Source organism: Bidens hawaiensis, unplaced genomic scaffold (assembly GCF_021521415.1).
Source record: "Bidens hawaiensis isolate Kalapana, Puna unplaced genomic scaffold, B.hawaiensis_p1.1 tig00000512_1, whole genome shotgun sequence".
NCBI lineage: Eukaryota > Viridiplantae > Streptophyta > Magnoliopsida > Asterales > Asteraceae > Bidens > Bidens hawaiensis.
Window position 1 is genome coordinate 5,230,616 of NW_027491033.1, and position 20,131 is coordinate 5,250,746.

Genomic DNA, 20,131 nt, shown 5'->3' on the forward strand with positions numbered 1-20,131 from the left:
TTTCTGGACAAACATGCGATTTTTTGAAATAACAGTAATTGTAAAAACATTTCATTTTTTTCAGATTATCAAATGGAAATTCATTGGTAATTTCTGAGGGACTTTTCTCTCAGTAAACGCTCATCAGTGATACTCATTTGTTTAGTAGTACACTTTTACTACACTTATTTTTTTTCCACAAATTTAGAAAGTGATAACATTATTCTTATTTCATGTTATTACTACAAAACAAGACTTTCACCAACGTATACATCCATCGGGAAACCTTAGATGCACGGGTATATGTCAGTGATACTTTTTTAGAATAAATGATTTGAGTAATGATTCTATTGATGCATGTACCTACAAATTCTCAACAATTTAGTCGATATTGGAGCTAAGTCGATGTTTACAAGTGATTACTAATGGACAGACCTTTACTAGTGTCTTTTTCTCAAAAGTTTACCAATGACTAAGTTTAGACGTCTGCGTGTGACTAATTAATCGCAAATCCATCAACACCTATTCTTTTTATTTGAAATAAAATAGTTTTAACATCCTAAAAAAAATTAAAATAATTAACTTGAATGAAGAAACATAAATATAGTATTTATCACTAAAATAATTTACATCCAATACATTATACACACTTAACACATTATTACACAAATAAAACTTATCAATCTAACAAACTAACAAGCCAAAGAATGACATAGGTAGAACACTTCTTCAAAGATAGCAAAGTTGCGATACTTTATTCAAATTTATTAAACAAACGAATATAAATGGACTATTACAAGTTCCGGTTTGTGATAGTTTTCTGTGCTGGATTGCAGCTAGTTATGTTTTGCTATGTTATAAGTCTGCTGTGCTGGTTAGTTGTATAATATAATACACAGTTTCTTTTCTCAAGTGTGCTACTTTTACAATAAAACAGGACAAACAATACAATACAGCTCAAATCTCCAAAGTGTGTTGATAAATTTAAATACTTCATACAATATATTGAAACAATTACAAAGCATAAGCAAATAAGAACAGTAAAGAACTACAAAACAAACTAAAACAAATTATCATTCAAAAGCTTGTGAATCAACCATGAATCCATGAAGCAATTGGCAAAGCAAACAGAACTCGATTATGATGATACACAATACTTCTAATATCGAAACCTTGCCACCCAACCAAATGACCGGAATCGATGAAGAAAGATTGTAACTCGGGTACATTTGTTTCTCGGTCGCCTATATAACATACTACCATGATACGGGATACCGGCAAACCTTGAACAACAACAATGAAATGGCGCAAATCCACAACATATTAACACATACTACCAAAATTCTTTGAACACAACTGAAATACATTAATATAAAAACCATCCAAACTCGTTAAATTTATGGAAACCAAGTGAGAAATAAATTAGGATAAAACCATTATGAGGCTCAGATCTGTAAAGAATCAAACAAAAAGGATAAATCCGCCATGGCTGCATACTTACAAGTTGCCCCGCCAAGATGCGGATAATCTCACCTTCGCTCGATTTCACTCAGACAGACGCCTTAAAACTTATCATCATAGCCTCTTTCAAAGCATGTAACATGTTGTTCAATAATCTGGAGCTTAACCCATGACATTATATTCCAACAATGTTACGAGAGGGATGGTTAAAGTTTGATCGAAATCGTTAAGGTCCCAGGATCGAAACCTCACTCTAACTCAAGTCAGTTACAAACGCTGTTAAAATAATAATAATAATAATAACAACAATAATAATATTAGCTGTTAATCTGAGAAAATCATAAATTAGATGTGACTACCCGGATACTGAGAAAATCATGGGCAGATGTTTGACTTAGATAAGTCAAAATGGTTAGCCTCATTCCGTCTGAGTGAAAGTTAGGCTCAGATCTGCAAATATAAAACCAGACAAAGCGGATCGGACACCATCATGGCTGCAAGTGTTGCCACGCCAAGGTACGGACTGAGTTATCACACAGTGTCTGGTATAACTTATGCTCGGAAAATCAATTATTCGCAGAACTGGATCATCATCGCCTATAAAAAGGATATATATATAAATATATATGTATATAGATGTAGGGATAAGACTTAAGAGCATTCCCATCCGATCCTCAGCTTCACTTGACATTCATAAAAGGGCTATTTTGGTAATTTTCCCATTGTTGTTGTTAGGGTTGTTGAATTGAATAATATAATTGGGGACGAAAGAAATCATTGGCTCAACAGCGGTGGCAAGAGAGTGGGCAACCACCCTACGAAACCATCAGCTCTCTCGCCGGAGCCTAGCATGTTGCCCCCAACTGACCTAATTCACGGTGGTGGTTTATTTATAGTGGTAAGGTAACATGATTAAGTACACTGCACCCTGCTTGCTTATGTTTACGAATGTTTTTTTTTTTACTTATTATTTATTGTTATGTTTAATAAACAATTTCTTGTTTATACAGTTTTGTTCGTTAAGCAAATAAATATAATTCTATAGTTGATGGACAGGTTGGGATGGCTTCCAAGTGACCCGGAAGATGGTTGGATATGATAAACCCTATTAGTAGCCAGGTTTAAGCGTCAAATGATCCGGGATGGGTGCGTAATGAGCCCTTAATAGGTGTTCGCAAGAGACTAGACTCCGTGACCACCACGGAAACATGAGATTTGGTATACGATCAAACGAATGAAACTATCATAAAGTACATCTATCTCTACTTTCTAGTGTTTTGCTTTATCACATGATAAATACATTCCATGTCTTTCTTATACCTAGCTTTACCATATTTCATGTCTTTGTTATGCAAATCTTATCAAAATGACATGATACATCATAAAAAATAGGCAGGTGTGGAAAAGAGAAAGATGAATATTTATTATATTGCTCAAACTTTTGTTACTAAATCAAAATATCATTACGAGCACGTGCGATACTCCTAAATTGTTTCAAAATCTCTACATACGTTACACAAAATGCAATCATTCACAATAGCTGCGATCAATGAGTTCCATGGATTACAAACAATTGCTTTTAAACGCCCCCGGGACCCACGCAACCACTTTTTAGCGGCCCAGATTTTTCACCCGGTGAACAACATGAAGATGATGGTGAAGATAACGGGTATTATTAGTCATCCATAAGGTCCAACATCCCGGTCCAGTTTCTCTTGTGTAACCTCATATTTGAGCCTTTTCAAGTATGCAATCTATTGCCTCTATTGGAAAAGAAAACATAAAAAATGTTAACCATAATATATTCTTTGATGTGATACTTTTCTGTGCTATATCGCAGCTGGTTATGTTTTGCTATGCTATAGTCTGCTGTGCTGGCTGGTTGTTTTAAATCGAAAGCGTGATAATTTTGCATATAATACACAGTTTTTTTCTTCAAGTGTGCTACTTTTATAAAACAAGACAAACAATACACTACAGCACATAAATACTCAAATCCAAAGTGTGTTGATAAATTTAAACATAAGACCAGCAAAACTACGAAACAAACAAAAATAAATAATCATTCAAAAGCTTGTGAATCAACCATGAATAGCAATTGGCAAAGCAAACAGAACTCAATTGTGAATACTTCTCATATAAAAACCTTGCAACACCAACCAAATGATCGGATTTGATGATAAAAGATTGTAACTCGGATACAATTGTTTCTTGGACGCCTATATAACAAACATTCTACCATGATACTGGATACCAGCAAATTTACGACAGTGAAATGATGAAAATCCACAATATATTAACACATACTACCAAAATTCTTTGAAGACAACGGAAATACATTTGGATAAAAACCATCCAAAGTCGTTAAATTTAAGAAAAAACCAAGTGAGAAATAAGTTAGGACAAAATTATTATGAGGCTCGGATCTGTAAACAATCAAACAAAAAGGATAATCCGCCATGGCTGCATACTTACTAGTTGCCCCGCCAAGATGCGGATAATCTCATCTTTGCTTGATTCCACTCAGACGTATCGTAACTTATCATCATAGCCTCTTTCAAAATATATCATATGTTCTTACTCAAGTAACAAACCGAGTAACCTTAGTGGTTGTTTGGCAATCTCAAGCTTATATCAGAGTAAGAACCAAACACCAAATTTGCATAAAGGATATAAGCATAAGCCAAAAAATAAAAGCTAGTCCAAACACCGAATTAAGCTTATTTTGTAAAAAAAGCTAAAAAAGCTATAAGCTTTGCTATAAAAGCTAGGCCAAATAAGCTAAAAAAGCTTATTTTGGTGGTTAATCCATCTCGCGACGATATATACCAGGGAGGCAAATTGGAATTGTCTCTAATAATAACAATAACAATAATAATATTAGCTGTCGATCTGAGAAAATCATCGGCTGAAGTTTGACTTGGATAAAGTCAAAATCAGTTAGCCTCATTTCGTCTGAGTGAAAGTTAGGCTCAGATCTGCAAATACGAAACCAGACAAAGCGGATCGGACACCGTCATGGCTGCAAGTATTGCCACGCCAAGGTACGGACCGAGTTTCACGCAGTGTCCGGTATAACTTATGCTCGGAAAATCAATTATTCGCAGAACTAGATCATCATCGCCTATAGAGACATATATATATATATATAGAGAGAGAGAGAGATAATGTGTGTGTGTGAGAACGGGAGTAAGTATAGAAAATAAGGAATCCCAAACAGCCTCTAAAAAGGGCATTTTAGTAATTTTCCCTGGCATTATTGCTATAGTTTATAGGGTTGTTGAGTTGAGTTGAGTTGAGTTGAGTTGAGCAATATGGGACGAAGTCATCGGCTCAACACCGGTTGGTGTAGTGGCAAGAGAGGAGGCAACCACCCTATGAAACCATCAGCTCTCTCGCCGGAGCCTCTTTCCGAGCATATTGTCCCCAATTAGACCTAATTCACGGTGGAGGTTTATTTATAGTGCTTTTGTTATTTATATTGGAAGGATTTGGTTGTATGGGCCTGGCGATTCTTTGAGAGGTCTTAAACGTTTATACGGGCCTATGACGTTCGGCCTGAATTGTATATGCCTCTTTGGAGTTTTGTCATTACTTTACTTTTCGATATTAATTAAATAATATCATTTTGTAGTGATAGTTATAATTTAGAAGAATCGTATAGTGGTGTTTTATATTGTTTTTAATATTCGATATCATGGATATGCTAGGATAAATAGGTAGATTAGTTGACATATGTTTCATAAAACTATTGACATCCGTTAGAAACCTAGAGTCATTAATGAGTTGGTCCATTGACAAACGCAAAATCTTTAAAACATCGAATATTAAGTTCATGTCTCTTATATTACAGAAAATTGTTAAAAAAAAAGGAAAGAAACCTATAGTCCACGGGTAATCTGTCGGGAAAAACTTGGCCGGTAATATGTAAAAAAAAATAACGCATGGTTTGCGAAACCATAGAAGCTTCCAATTCATCGTTGATTCCTATGTATGTTTCGTTACATTATCCATGTCATGTTTACTAGCATGGTATCACTAACATATTACCGATATGTCTCCCCTTCACCGATGAAATACCGAGAACTACCCAGAGAAAATATTTTTGTGCATGACATGACTCCAATGTATGTAAATATTAATCTTCATTCTTTCCCCTTTTATTTCTTTCGCTCATTTTCTAAAATCTTTGTACTTTATGAATACTTGGCATATCCCTTCAAAACTATATTAGAAAAACAATGGAACTCAAACTAGACGTAAAACCAAAGGTATACATATGTTGAAAACTAATGAGATTACAATGATGTAACTCATAAATGATGATGGATCAAAGATGTTGTCATTGGCCGGGTCAAAATGAAAACGAAGCCATATATATGTTGGAAACTAATGTGATTACAACAACATGACTCACAAATGGAACTAAACCAAGGTTAATCATTTCATCATCTAATTACCAAAACTAAACTGAAATTCGCTAAACAAAGCCTTCAAATAAACTCCTCAACCAAATGCTCAATATCAAACATCCCATTTGAACATTCAACCGTGTTAACCACCTTTTCGAAAGCCGCGACACTACAAGGAACAACCAACCGGTTAGTCTGCTCTTCATGATCATCATAAGCCTTCTCTAACAACATTTTAAAGAGCGGGTGAGATAGATGTGCCGTTGGAACCACAAATCTCCGTTGCTCGTCACCAACATATATCGCAAAAAACCCTCTTGGTGTTGTTGTATTAGCTTCGATGCACCCTTCTTCGCTATATGTCTTTAGCAAGTGGTCATGGTGCGATGGTTCACGACCCGGGGTGCGGTTAGCTTTGACCAATTTGGCTAGTTTCTTGAAGGAACCAAGCTTCTTACCCATCATTGTTTTGGGAGAACGGTTCATGTGAAATGGGCACAATGTCGACATTTAAATCGAGATTTTTTGACCAATTCTCTCAAAAGATGTAAGAATATAAAAAATAGAAACTTAACAAATGGCTTTGGTTCGCGGCCTGCAACTTAGTTTATCCTAGTGAGAGATATGTTTATTTAACTCCCCCAATGAATTAGTAGCACTCACGTTTGACCTTGCCAAAATTTGTCTTTAGCTACCAATTTTATTCCACCAAATTAAGGAATGAATATACGTTACTAACAAAGACAGAGGGGAACTTTTAAATTAGTATCGGGTTTTTTTTATATATGGATGTTGCAAAAAAGATAGAACACCTAATTAATAATATTTTTCTTTGAAGTATTAAAACTATTCAATATAAGGGCTGGTATTTGTTTCTAATTATAAGTATGGTAAAAACATTTTAAATAAGTTGAAATCTTTTACAAATTAACATGTTTTTGTTGTGAAACTAGCCTAATAGCAAATAAATAAGAGATGAACATGTAGGTAGAAAGAGAGAGATTTCATTAATAAGATGTGTATTACAAAGAGATACAATGAGATGTATATATAGGAGAAAATAACTTGGAGAAAAAGCTTAATCTATATTAGGTATTAATAACCATAATATTATATATTTATAACACTCCCCCTTGATTATCAACATAATACGCTTGAAGATGTTGCCTCATTAAAAACCTTGCTAGGAAAACCCAGTAGGACAAAACCATAGCTAAGGGAAAAAGAGTGCAACGTGTATTATCTCCCCCTGATTTTTATATCCGTTAAAATGGTAAATATTGATCTTCTGTGAAAATTGTCCAAAACTTTTGTAGTAAAGCATTTGCATCTTCAGCCATTGACTTGTGAATCCTTAGGTTGAATAACGTTTCATGATCTTCATTTGAAAACTTCTATTGCATCATCTCGTAAACATATACCGCTGTATTGATAACCCTGTTGTGTTTTTCTGCATCGACAATACTAGCCAAACTTGTTTTGATGAGTTAGTAAAATATAAGTACATATCTTTCATACCTGAATATATTACCCATTCTAATGTCTCCTAGATATACACATGCTGACAAATACAAATAAAAAGATATAGAAATCCTGTATAATTAGCAATAAATATAAATGTGCATATGCATTTAATTATGATACTTTTGAACCCATAATATTTCATATTGTGATAGGACATGATAGAGAGTGCATGTTGGACATCCTTTAACGTACTCAAAGAATGAATTTTGTCTTTGGTAAATTGTCTCAACATTTTAAGATGTACTTTGATAGATTGATAAACATATAATTACACATATACTCAACCCAAAAGTCGAGCAATAATCACATCGTGTCAAGGTATTTCAAAAGTTTTTCTTCTAAAAGTTCTGCAGTTTCTCTCGATGATGTGTACATCATCACTGTAAACTGTGATTATATGAACCTTTAAGAGTAAAATTTTGATAAAAGTATGACTAATGACATCCAACTTATCTCCCTTCTTATCAAAATAATTATTGATTGTACCATGCTCAATCCGACTATATTAGTCCATACGCAATAAGCATAACTCTATGCATTTTCCAATCTGTCATGAACTTCTTTCCAACTTGATAAATTATGCATGTGTATTCACTTTTCTAGGATTTTTGCAGCATAAATTTGCTCATTTGACACATCTATTTTGTATCACATATCAAAAGTTCATATTGTACCATTTCTTTATTTATTGAGATATTGTACTTATCATATAGATTCTCTTCTATGTGTATGCTTATTGATGCACAAGAATTTCATTATTAAGATGTATTAGTTAACCTTTCAGGTATTCAACTACCTTAGGAAACTCTTTAGGAGTTACATTTATGTTCAATATATTCAATAATCGTAACATATTCAAGTATGAATCTGTATACAACATGAGTCATAGTGTTCTCGAGAATTTAATTTATATGATTTGATAATTCAAATCCTTCGAAGACTTTCTTGTAAACTTTCAGTATCAACTGAATCATAATATTTATCAAACGCATATTAATTCTCTCTTTTTATTACCAGACTATTTAGATATCGGATAGTCATTGCTTCCACTATTGGAGAATGCGTCTCCTCATAATTAATCATGGGTCTTTGCAAAAATTCTTGTGCCATCAATTTTTCTTTATATAACTTGATGAATTTTCATAACTCATATACAATACCCGTTTGTATCTAACACATTTTACAACTTTAGTTGTACGGACTGTTGGCCCAAAAACTTTCCTTTATTTAGAGAATTCAACACTGCCCTGTTTGCGTCTTTCCATTTTGGCCAATCATTTTTACAGGCAAATTTAGAATATTGATCATCATCATCATCATTTCAAGCACTAATTATACATATATATAAAGTATAGCGACGTCGACTTAATTTCGATTCCATATATCTTTGTAGACATGATGCAATATAATTTATTGAGAGCTCTTTGTTTTCAGGTACCTAAGGTTCTTTAAGAACCATCATGTCTAATCTCTTCAATAGACCTTTTACTGCACCTCGACTTGACCATCTTCATTATTTGCTCCAATTTTCGAGGAGATTTTACCTTTGGAACTGATAAGTCTACCATGTTACACGTGTGCATTAGACTTATTATCAATATGTGTTTGTCCTTCTGGGACATTTATTAACTGGAGCATTAGCAGTTTGTATAGGTGTATTAGCTAGACACTATCTATTGGTTAGTGAATCGTCTGGTAATTGATTCATTAATCTTTATACATGAATTATCCTTTGAACTTTTAGTTCATATAAGTTTGAGGATCAATGATAATTCACTTAATTAAATTCGTTTTCCAACTGCTTTATTTCCCCCCTAATGTTGGGAATGCTGATTCACTGAAGTGAAAACTAATGAGCTAGAAACAAATATCACATTAACGACTCTAAGTATATAATTTTAGATATTGACATAAATTCCCAACTTCCTTTGTGGCCTCATCTTTGTGTCTTATGGTGGAGTAATTTCAATATATGACACACGTTAGATGAGAAATACTTGGTTACTGACCATTGACCAAAAACCAATTACAATGGGGAAGAAGTATCATAACTCGTTTGGCTTGATGTGAATTAGTTTTTAAACATGTAAAATCATATGTACTCAAATACAAACATGAACCTTTGTTCTTGTGATAATTGCCTTTGCAACTAATTATAGACATTGAGTAATCGTCTTAAACAAAACAATTTATGTAAGAATATAATATGTTATGAAGTTCAACACTTATTTCATATCATTATTAACTTGGGAATCAAATTCATTATTATAACTGAATGTAAATATACCAATATGGAATAATATGTTTGCTATCTTATTAGCTAAGCCATAGGTCATGCAAACATCAAGTTGCAGTCTTGATAACCATTTAGACGATGCATCGATTTTCAAACCACTAAATGGTATCATGTTAGGATATGTGTATCATTTTCTCAATTCCGTAACATCTAGGGATTCACACCCTCCTTCAGTTGGTAAATAAATGATTTCCCTTGAGAGCAATATTACATGTATAATTATTATGAAGAATCTTTTGGTTCCTCAATAAATTTCACATTATTGACTCAGTGTGGTCTAACTGGTCACGCCATAAGATAATCATGATCCATAAACTTCAGGTTTATGATCGTATATGTATCATGCTTCTTTATTACAAGATTGTAAATATGAGTGAACATTGTATTATCGTTTCAAACGATCATGTGCTTTCACTTTTGTATTTCCATATTTTGTTCTCATATATGATCAATCTCTTTGCCACATGTGGTGGTCAATCTCATTATTAGCATGGGCATCATTATAATTTAATGATCGATCTCATTATTAATATAATCACCATTACAATTTTCTCAATTATGTCCATGATTGCAATGATAATACATTGTCAAATTCACTTCAGGAATGGTATAAAACCAAACCACAATTTTTCTCAATTATGTCCATGATTGCAATGATCAATACGTTGTCAAATTCACTTCAGGAATGGTATAAAACCAAATCATTTTCATGGTTTATTCATAATTTTATTGAACACGGATACATGATCACATCAAACCTTTCATATATTTTAATGATATGCTACTTCAAGAGCATATTTAAGGTTTGACAAATAAAATAAATTGCCTAATCCGGTTTTCCTCATAACTTACATGACACTTCGAGTGTAAGATTTAATGGTCTTAAATCTTACGGCCTTCAACTGATAATGAGATTAGGGATTACGACAATTTGGGTGTCATAAACATATCTCTTTCATGAGAGTGATAATAAACCACAACTTTTATATATTTGTTCCATTATATATGATAATAACATATAAGATACAAATAATATCATATAAGGAGTTATAATAAAACTTTTATGCATAATATATGTTAGCAAATCAGAGTATAACTAATCACAGATATTATCTAATATGCAAATATTTGACATTGTACATTTGAAATATATAATATAAATAATCATAAATGTTGCTATAGTTTCCATTCAAGGATCTTCAGTTTTAATTGCTAAAGAATATTTTTCATTGTGAACACAGTTTACTTTCAAGTTTAAACTATGATGTTCTTTTCATATAACTCTAGTATCACTATAATCTGGACTAATACCCAAACAAACCTTTAAACCATTATTAGGAAATAATGAAATATAGCCTTCGAACAATTATTAGGAACTATATTCTAAAAGAAAATATTCAATTTCACAAAATATATTCCTATATGATTCAATAAATTTTTCTTTACCTATTCAATAAATTTTGTCTTTGAATAAGCATTGTATTATAATTAACCACATCACGTTTTAAAAACGAAATTAGTGTTAAAATAATGTGTATATATTGAGAGGGAATTGTAGTTGAATAACAATATCACCAAATTATATTTCTTAAATATTGATTTCAAAACGATTAAAGATTTGGTCCACTTTAGTAATAAAATAAATCTGATTTTTTCAGATATTTAAAAAGTATATAACTTTTAATTTTCACCCTAGAAAATCGTAACATTAGGAATACAAACTGAATTTATTTTATATATCAATATGTATATGAAATCAACTATTTAATACATGTATTATCTTTTTTCTTTTTAACAAAACATAAGGAATAATTTATACACCTTTGAATACCTTTATATAAATACCAATAATTAAGTTTACGAATGAACTTGATTGTGATAAAACTATATTCATGTTTTACCATAGTCTATATGATAGATATGAGAGACAATATCTACAGTGCATTAAAATTACCGATTTATATTGTAAGCATATTTAGAAAACTTTATATTACATATTATGCTAAATTAATTTGTATATCTTAATTGAATTAAAGGATATGAAATTTCCAAATCTTTGTTTATTCCTCTCTTTTTTCTTTTCACTAATTCAAATGACTTATCACTTATCACCGCACCGTCGGCCCTCTGGTATATATTTTACTATAATAAACTTGGCAACCATAATGTTAAAATCTCAGTTGATGAGTTGTTTAGTTAAAAATAGGTTTTAACTTTTAAGATAAATATCGTCGAAGTTTCATACCCAAAACCAACAAAGTCCAACACCTATACTACTGTTAAAGTTCAAAACAAAATTAGGATTACCTTTGAGTGAGTAACGGTGGTTGAAAACGATCCACCACCATCTGAATAATGAGCAGCGAAAAACGGCTATGATGAGAGTTTGATGAATCGGTGATATATGAACGGTAAAAGTCTCGTGCTGATAACGTGTTGTGAAACTAGCCTAATAGCAAATAAATAAGAGATGAACATGTAGGTAGAAAGAGAGAGATTTCATTAATAAGATGTGTATTACAAAGAGATACAATGAGATGTATATATAGGAGAAATTAACTTGGAGAAAAAGCCTAATCTATATTAGGTATTGATAACCATAATATTATATATTTATAACAGTTTTTCATATCTCAAATAAATAAAACTGAATACATATTTGCATGTTCTATAGAATAGTTTTAAAAGTCACATTATTAAAATTGGAATAAATGAGTGACCGTTAATACATTGCCACATTTTGTCGTTCTAAAACAAATACGTTGTCACATTTTAAGATCCTATGAGTAAAGGTGGATATTTTCACAATCCGAGCATGAAAGTATATGCTTACTATATGTGAATTGAAGGAACTAAACATATTTTGTAATTTGGGTGTCATTATGCTTTAATAATTCATATTATATGACTTGTTGATAATTTTGTGTGATATGTTTGGGTAATTTTATGTCAAGTAACATGTTTAAATATATGTTTTAATTTTTATGTTGAGAATATGGTTACTTTGGGTTTGTTTATGGTTTTCAACATTCTCTTATATGTATTTTGGTTTTGGATTTTGGTCAATCATTCGGTTAGTCAAATCTTTATATTTATTTTGATTGATTAAACACTTTTAAATTATTTGAATTAAGTTGCAATCATCGGTATTTGGTTTGAAATCATCAACAATTAGGTTTAAGTTCTAGCATTGATTTGTTCATCATTAACAATCAATATCAATTGTGTCTTAAAACATGAAACTAGTAATTAGTTACATTCATATTCAATTGTCAATTATTTGGTTCCACGTCGTTCAATTATCATAGTCCAATATTGTATCTTTTAATTGTTTTATCGAAACGAGTAGTCAACAAATCATGTCTATGTAGTTTCCAAGTCATTGTAACTAGGTTGTTTAGTCTGCTTCACAATCTAAACCTAGGTGTGGACGTGTGGTCACCTTTTGATTGTTGCTTACAAATCAAGTTCCATTTCACTATTATGCTTTTAATCAATCAATTCTCAAAGTTCAGTTAGTCGGTTTATTTATAATTAGTTTACGTAATCGATCAGATCATGTGATATTAACTACATGTTCCTCGTGGATATGATACCCCACTTACTCTAGCTATCTAATTTAATTAAGTTTTTGCATGAGTATGACAACAATCATCATTGTGCAAACTGTAAGTCTTATTAATTCAACTATTGGTTCCAAACTACACTCCAGTTCAACGGACGCATTCCCAGGACAATTTTGTAGGATTCTCCATACCTACTCCTTCGACCCTGAATCGAAACACTTCGGGACTAATGATTTAGAGCCCATTTTCTCCAATGGTGATATAAGTAATGGACCTCTTCTTCCTGATTCTATTCAGATGCGCGAGGAAGGTGCTGCGTTTCGAGAGTGGCGTCGGTAATTTTAACGTCTCATCTTACTGTTTTATCTCAATGTTTTGAAAGAATTTTTATTTCTGTTATTAGATCGTATAATTGTTAGTTATTGTATATTTATAATTCTGAATGTTTAATGCACATTTGTTTGATACGGTGATCCTGGCTTTGCTGTCGGTGGGATTTTACTGGGCATGATTGATTGATTGTTTGATACGGTGATCAATTTGATATGAACACCCGTCTATGCGCGGCTCAGTTAATGATTTGTTATTTACTCCACCATCACATGATACTTTTCCCCATTAAATCACGGGGAAAGTTAACGTACAAATGAAATTAACGTGTTAACCGTGAGAATCAAGTAGAGTAATTATATATATACAAGTAGAGTAATTATGTAATTACATCATCATAGAGTAATTACTTAAAACATTATTAAGCTGCACCATCTGTTTTCTTGTAATTATGTAAAATTTTCTTGTAAGCTAAAGTGCTAAAGTACTATCTGTTTATTCATCACTCCATTGTCATTGTTACAAATTACTTAACATTTACTTTGATTCCTGATAATGTTGCCATTCAAAAACGTTTTAAACCTTTGATCATGTTTCATGGGAGTAGTGAGGATTGAATTTTATGCAAGACGTGGGATTTAGAGAAAAATTAGTATTTTTAGGTTGACAACGAATTTTTGACTATATCTAGATAACCTGCTACATCAAGTAGCGGACCTTAACTAACTTTTGGTGAGTGGCGAGTCTACTTATTGAAGTAGCGGACTCGAAGAAAAGAAGACTAAAAAAATCAGTCTGAATTGTCTTGGGAAGTGAATAAATACCCATTCTTCTTCGAGGCCACTACTTTAATAAGTAGACTTGACACTTGATCAGAAAAACTAAGTTGAAGTCCGCTACTAGAGGTAATGGGCTACTCCTACAAAAAACTAAGTAGACTTGACACTTGATCAGAAAAACTCAATTGGCCACATAAAAACATTTTATTTTTTTCTAAATCACCTACTCCTACAAAAAATTCATGGGGATCCTCTGATTTAGTAGTATTATTTGGTCAAAATCAACTACTTTCGGTGAATTCATGACATTATACATTCATCTTTGCAGTGAAAATGCCATCTATCTTGAAGAAAAGCAAAGGGAGGAGAAAGAATTGAGGAATCAGGCTATTGCTGAAGCGGACGAATTCAAACGAGCATTCAACGAAAAAAGGCAAAAGAACAGAGAAGCCAACAAGGCTCTCAACATAGAACGCGAGAAGGTACAATGTTTTATAGTTGCAAACATATGTGTTTTTGTGACTGAATGAATTTAATTGCAACCTTTGGTCAGTTGTACTTGATTAATCAAGAGAAGTTTCACAAGGAAGTGGATAAACAATATTGGAAAGCAATAGCAGAGATGATACCGCGTGAGGTTGCTATCATTGATAAAAGGAGAGCAAAGAAGGAGAAAGAAGACGAAAAGAAGCCCGGGATTGTTGTCATTCAGGGTCCAAAACCCGGGAAGCCTACCGATCTTACAAGAATGAGACAACTTTGTATGAAATTGAAGCAAAACCCTCCTCCACACATGACACCACCACCCGAAACCGCGACAAAAGAAACTAAACAACAGGCACCAAATGCATGAAAACTACAAGTATAGTTTCATTTGCTTACCTAATTGATTCAGTTATATTATTCCATTGTTCTTTGCACCTTATAAGTTGGTAGCTATTTGCTATTACAAGAGAATAAAACTAGCTTCTTTTAGACTCCCATAACATTTTTTTGTGCATTTTTTTAAAATACATTTGTAGATGGTTTGGTAAAATATCAGAAACAAGTTTATGAACCAAGTCTTTCCAGTTTGTAAATGTCCCATGACTTCAACATACTGCAACATGCCTTCACACTTTTGTTCTTGTCCAGTTTTAGTCATTCCAATTCCATTACATTGACAACTCACCACCTCAGCAATATTAAACACATATTTGATCTTTAATATTTATTTTATATCCAGTAATAGATATGAAAAACTGTTTGTGACTTTAGCTTCATCAAGCCCTTAGGGGATTAGGTTTCGTGTTTCTTCAGAGATAAAAATAAATATTAATATGAATTAGGAAGTGTAGAGTATTATGTACTTGCTTGTTTAATAATAATCCGATAGAGATTTCAAGAATACCATTAGGACGTGTTCGTTTCATGGAATGGAATGGAATGGAATTGGAATTGGAATTTGCATAAGAATTTGAATTTAAAGGAACTGGAATTGGAATTTAAACATTCTCATAGGAATGGAATTTGCTGGAATTGGAATCCCAATTCTATCTAACGTGTTTGGTTGGCCAATGAGTCGGAAGCAATCACTTTGACCCACTCTACTGATGACCCACAACGTTTTTGGACGATCCGGCCGGTTGGTGATCTGAACTGCTTCCACCCGACCCGACCCGGCCCGCTTTCGTTTTTTTTTGTTTCGTTATTTTTTCAAGTTTCATTTCGGTTTGTTTTTTTTTGCTTCAGTTGGTTAGTTTATTGGGTTTTGTTCCGGCTCGGTTTCGATTTTTTTGGTTCGTTTAGGTTGGTTTTTCGTTTTTTGTTTTCTTCGAGTTCGTTTTTTTCTTTTTTTTTTGTTTAGTTTTTTGAGATTTCGGCCCGTTTCGGTTTTTTTGGTTCGTTTAAGCCGTTTTTTTCTATTTCTGTTTGGTTCAAGTTCTTTTTTTTTTGCTTATTTTGTTCAGTTTTTTCGTTTTGTGTTTGGTTCAAGTTCGTTTTTTTTGCTTATCTTGTTCAGTTCATTGGGTTTCGGCTCGTTTCGGTTTTTTTGGATCGTTTATGTTTTTTTGTTTTTTTGTTTCTGTTTGGTTCAAGTTCGTTTTTTTTGCTTATTGTGTTCAGTTTTTTGGGTTTCGGCTCGTTTCGTGTTTTTGGTTCGTGTTTTTCGGTTTCTGTTTGGTTCAAGTTCGTTTTTTTGCTTATTTTGTTCCTTTTTTGGGGTTTCGGCCTGTTTCGGTTTTTTTGATTCGTTTATGTTGTTTTTTCGGTTTATGTTTGGTTCAAGTTCGCTTTTTGCTTATTTTGTTCAGTTTTTTGGGTTTCGGCCCATGTCGGTTTTTTTTGTTCGTTTTTATCGGTTTCCGTTTGGTTCAAGTTCGTTTTTTGCTTATTTTATTTAGTTTTTTTGGTTTCGGCCCGTTTTGGTTTTTTTGGTTCGTTTATGTCGTTTTTTTTGTTTCGTTTCCGTTCGGGTATAATTTTTTGTTTCGTTTTGTTCGTTTCCCTTTTTTTGTTTCATTTTAGTCGGTTTACTCGGTTCGGTTTAACTTTTATTTTGGTTAGTTTTTTTTTGTTCGGTTTATGTTTTTTTTTCTGTTTCGTTTTGGTTAGTTCGGTTTCGTTTCATTTCGGTTTCTATTCTTTGTTTCGTTTTAGTCCATGAAATGGCCGGGGCGTCGGCGGACCGGGTCGGGTTGAGCCGAACTGACTCTGGCGTCAAACCGAACACAAACTGACGCGGGGCGCCGAACCGAATGCGAGCTGACCCGGGTCGTTGACCCAAATGCGGCCCGGCCTGGAGCACTGAGCTGAAAGCGCTAAGACTCGGAGCGTCGACCTGAATGTGAACACACCCGAAATATAAACGGAAATTGAATATATTGTCGTTTTGTTATATCATTCAAGGGTCCATATACATGCTTATAAACTAGAAAACAAGAAAAGGAAACCAATAATCTAGCCATGAATTACGGCATGAAAACGGGATCTAGAATAATAACCATAAAGAGGAAAATACTTTCTATAATAATATTCCCCCTCAAGTTGGAGCGTGAAGATCCCGAACGCCTAACTTGCCGAGTAGAGCCTCCAACTGTTTCGATCCGAGAGCCTTGGTGAACAAGTCTGCTACTTGATGTTTGGTGTTGATGTAGACCGGTTCAACTTCCTTCGACTCGACTCGTTCGCGAACGAAATAGCAATCCATTTCGACATGTTTAGTACGCTCGTGGAAGACCGGGTTATTCGCGATGTGTTTAATAGCAATATTATCGCAAAAAACAGTAGTTGGAGCTGGTTGGGCAGTGTCAAGATCCTTAAGCAGCCACCACATCCAAAGTATTTCACTAACGGTGGTGGCCATGGCTCTATATTCGGCTTCAGCCGAGGATTGAGATACGACCGACTGTTTCTTTGACTTCCAAGATATAGGACCACCCTCGAGGAGGAGAAGGTACCCGGTTCTTGACCTTCTAGTGAAGGGACAACCCAACCAGTCGGAATCGGTATAAGCCACGAGATTGTTTCCCCTTGTCTTCGGCAATAGGATGCCTTGGCCCACGGTTGCCTTCAAATATCTTACGACCCTTGTAGCGACTTCGAGATAACTTGTACGAGGATCCGCCACAAATTGACTTAGAGTACTAACCGAATAGGCAATGTCGGGACGGGTGGCCTGGAGATAGAGCAACCTCCCGACAAGCCGCCGATAATGACTCGGATCAACCCGATCTTCCTCCTTTCCTGCTTCCAACTTTAGACTTTGCTCCATAGGTATCGGACTTGGTCGACATCCAAGCATACCGGCATCTTCAATAATGTCGAGAGTGTACTTTCTTTGACTAAGTACCATACCTTCTCCCGTTCGAGCGACCTCTATCCCCAAAAAATACTTAAGATTTCCAAGATCTTTTATGCTAAAACGTTCATTCAGAAACGATTTTATCTCGCTCATACTTGTAGCATTGTTGCCGACCAAAATCACGTCATCAACGTAAATTAAGACTGCAACATATATCTCCTTCCTCCTGAAAATAAACAATGAATGGTCGGCTTTTGACTATCTAAAACCGGCTTCGACAAGTCCTGTGGTGAACTTATGATACCAATTTCTCGAGGCTTGTTTGAGCCCATAAAGAAACTTTCTTAACCGACACACTTTGTTTTCCTTTCCTTTATCAAAACCTTGAGGTATCTTCATGTACACCTCTTCATTCAAATCACCATGCAAGAATGCATTGTTCACGTCTAATTGATGAACCATCTAGTTTCGTTTGACTGCAACTGCCAAAATGGTTCGAACGGTGACCAACTTGGCAACCGGAGCGAACGTGTAATGAAAATCGATCCCTTCTATCTGTGTGAAACCTTTAGCGACCAAGCGAGCTTTGTACCGTTCAATGTCTCCATTGGTCTTGTACTTAATCTTGTAAACCCATTTGTAATCGATGGCCCTCTTACCTTTTGGTAAGTCTTCAAGGCTCCATGTTCCGTTCACTTCGAGTGCCTCTATTTCTCGTTTCATAGCTACTCTCTAGTTTTCATTCTGCACAGCTTGTTTAAAGGTTCTTGGCTCATCGGTTTTATCGATGGCCGACAAGAAAGCTTTGTGAGAACGTGAGAAATTATTATAGCAAACATAATTAGACATGGAATGTACCGTGGAGGAGCATTGATCGGAAGCGGATGCGGCATGGTCGAGGGACGGTGGTAGTGAGACATCATACCCATCTAGTCGTTTCGATCGAGCACGTTCCCTTCTTTCTCTCGGTTGTCGTTGAGGAGGTTCTGCCTCGTTTGATTGTTGGGCCTTGGTTTCCATGTCGTTGGGTTGCTAGACCTCACCATTTTCTGGTTCGGAACTCACGGGCCCGGTTGGATCCATGTCATCCTCAACCACATTTTGTTCAGCCACTTGCATCTCATCATTGTTCTCATTTTCATTTTCTGCAGCGGTAGTTGGTGTTTGATTAACATTGCATTTTTCATTATGGTCTCCATAGTACCAAGGTGGGAACCCAAAAACACCATCGTCTTTTGACACACGGTTGTGTTGGCCACCTTTGTAAGGAAAAATGTCCTCAATGAACTTGACATCTCTCGAAACAATGATCTTACTCTTTTGAACATCAAATATTTTGTAGCCTTTTGTTCCGACAGGGTAACCGAGAAATACCCCCGGCTTCCCCCTTTCTTCGAGCTTGTCACCACTTGTGTCGGTATTTCTATAGTAGGCGAGACACCCAAACACCCTTAAAAGATCAAAATTCGGCTTTTCATTGTGGATTATTTCATATGGCGTTTTGTTATTTATGACTTTGGAAGGAAGACGATTGATGATGTGTGCAGCGGTTAACACACACTCCCCCCAAAATCTCTTTGGCAGGTTGGCCTCGAACCTAATAGAACATGCTGTTTCAAGAAGATGACGATGCTTTCTTTCCACAACGCCGTTTTGTTGAGGCGTGTGTGGACATGTGGTTTCAAGAATGATACAATTTTCGGCATAAAACTTGGTCATGCGGTTAGAGGTAAATTCTCCTCCATTGTCACACCGAATACGTTTGACCAACCTTGAAAATTGGGTTTTGATATATTGGTAAAAGTAAACAATACAATCGCTCGCTTCACTTTTATGTTTCAATAAAAATACCCAAACGCCCCTGCTATAATCGGCAACAATGGTGAGAAAGTATCTTGCTTGAGTGAGTGAAGGCGTTCTATACTTTCCCCATATGTCACAATGCAAAAGCTCAAAGCAATCTTTCGTTTTAATAGAACTAATAGGAAACGGCAATCTTT

At 34.4% G+C, this 20,131-nt stretch overlaps 1 protein-coding gene and 1 pseudogene across 1 annotated transcript; one reads left to right on the plus strand and one right to left on the minus strand.

Moving 5' to 3' along the window:
* Window positions 1-5,933: 5,933 nt before the first annotated feature.
* Window positions 5,934-6,314, minus strand: LOC143630637 (auxin-responsive protein SAUR15-like). Its single transcript, XM_077099606.1, has one exon. The coding sequence runs from the start codon at window positions 6,312-6,314 to the stop codon at window positions 5,934-5,936; it is 381 nt and encodes a 126-aa protein (XP_076955721.1).
* Window positions 6,315-12,204: 5,890 nt separating this feature from the next.
* LOC143630648 (clathrin light chain 1-like) lies at window positions 12,205-15,534 on the plus strand (annotated as a pseudogene).
* The last annotated feature ends 4,597 nt before the right edge of the window (window positions 15,535-20,131 follow it).

Coding starts and splice junctions, on each gene's coding strand:
- LOC143630637 (XM_077099606.1), bottom strand. CDS start 6,314: ATGGGTAAGAAGCTTGGTTCCTTCAAGAAACTAGCCAAATTGGTCAAA.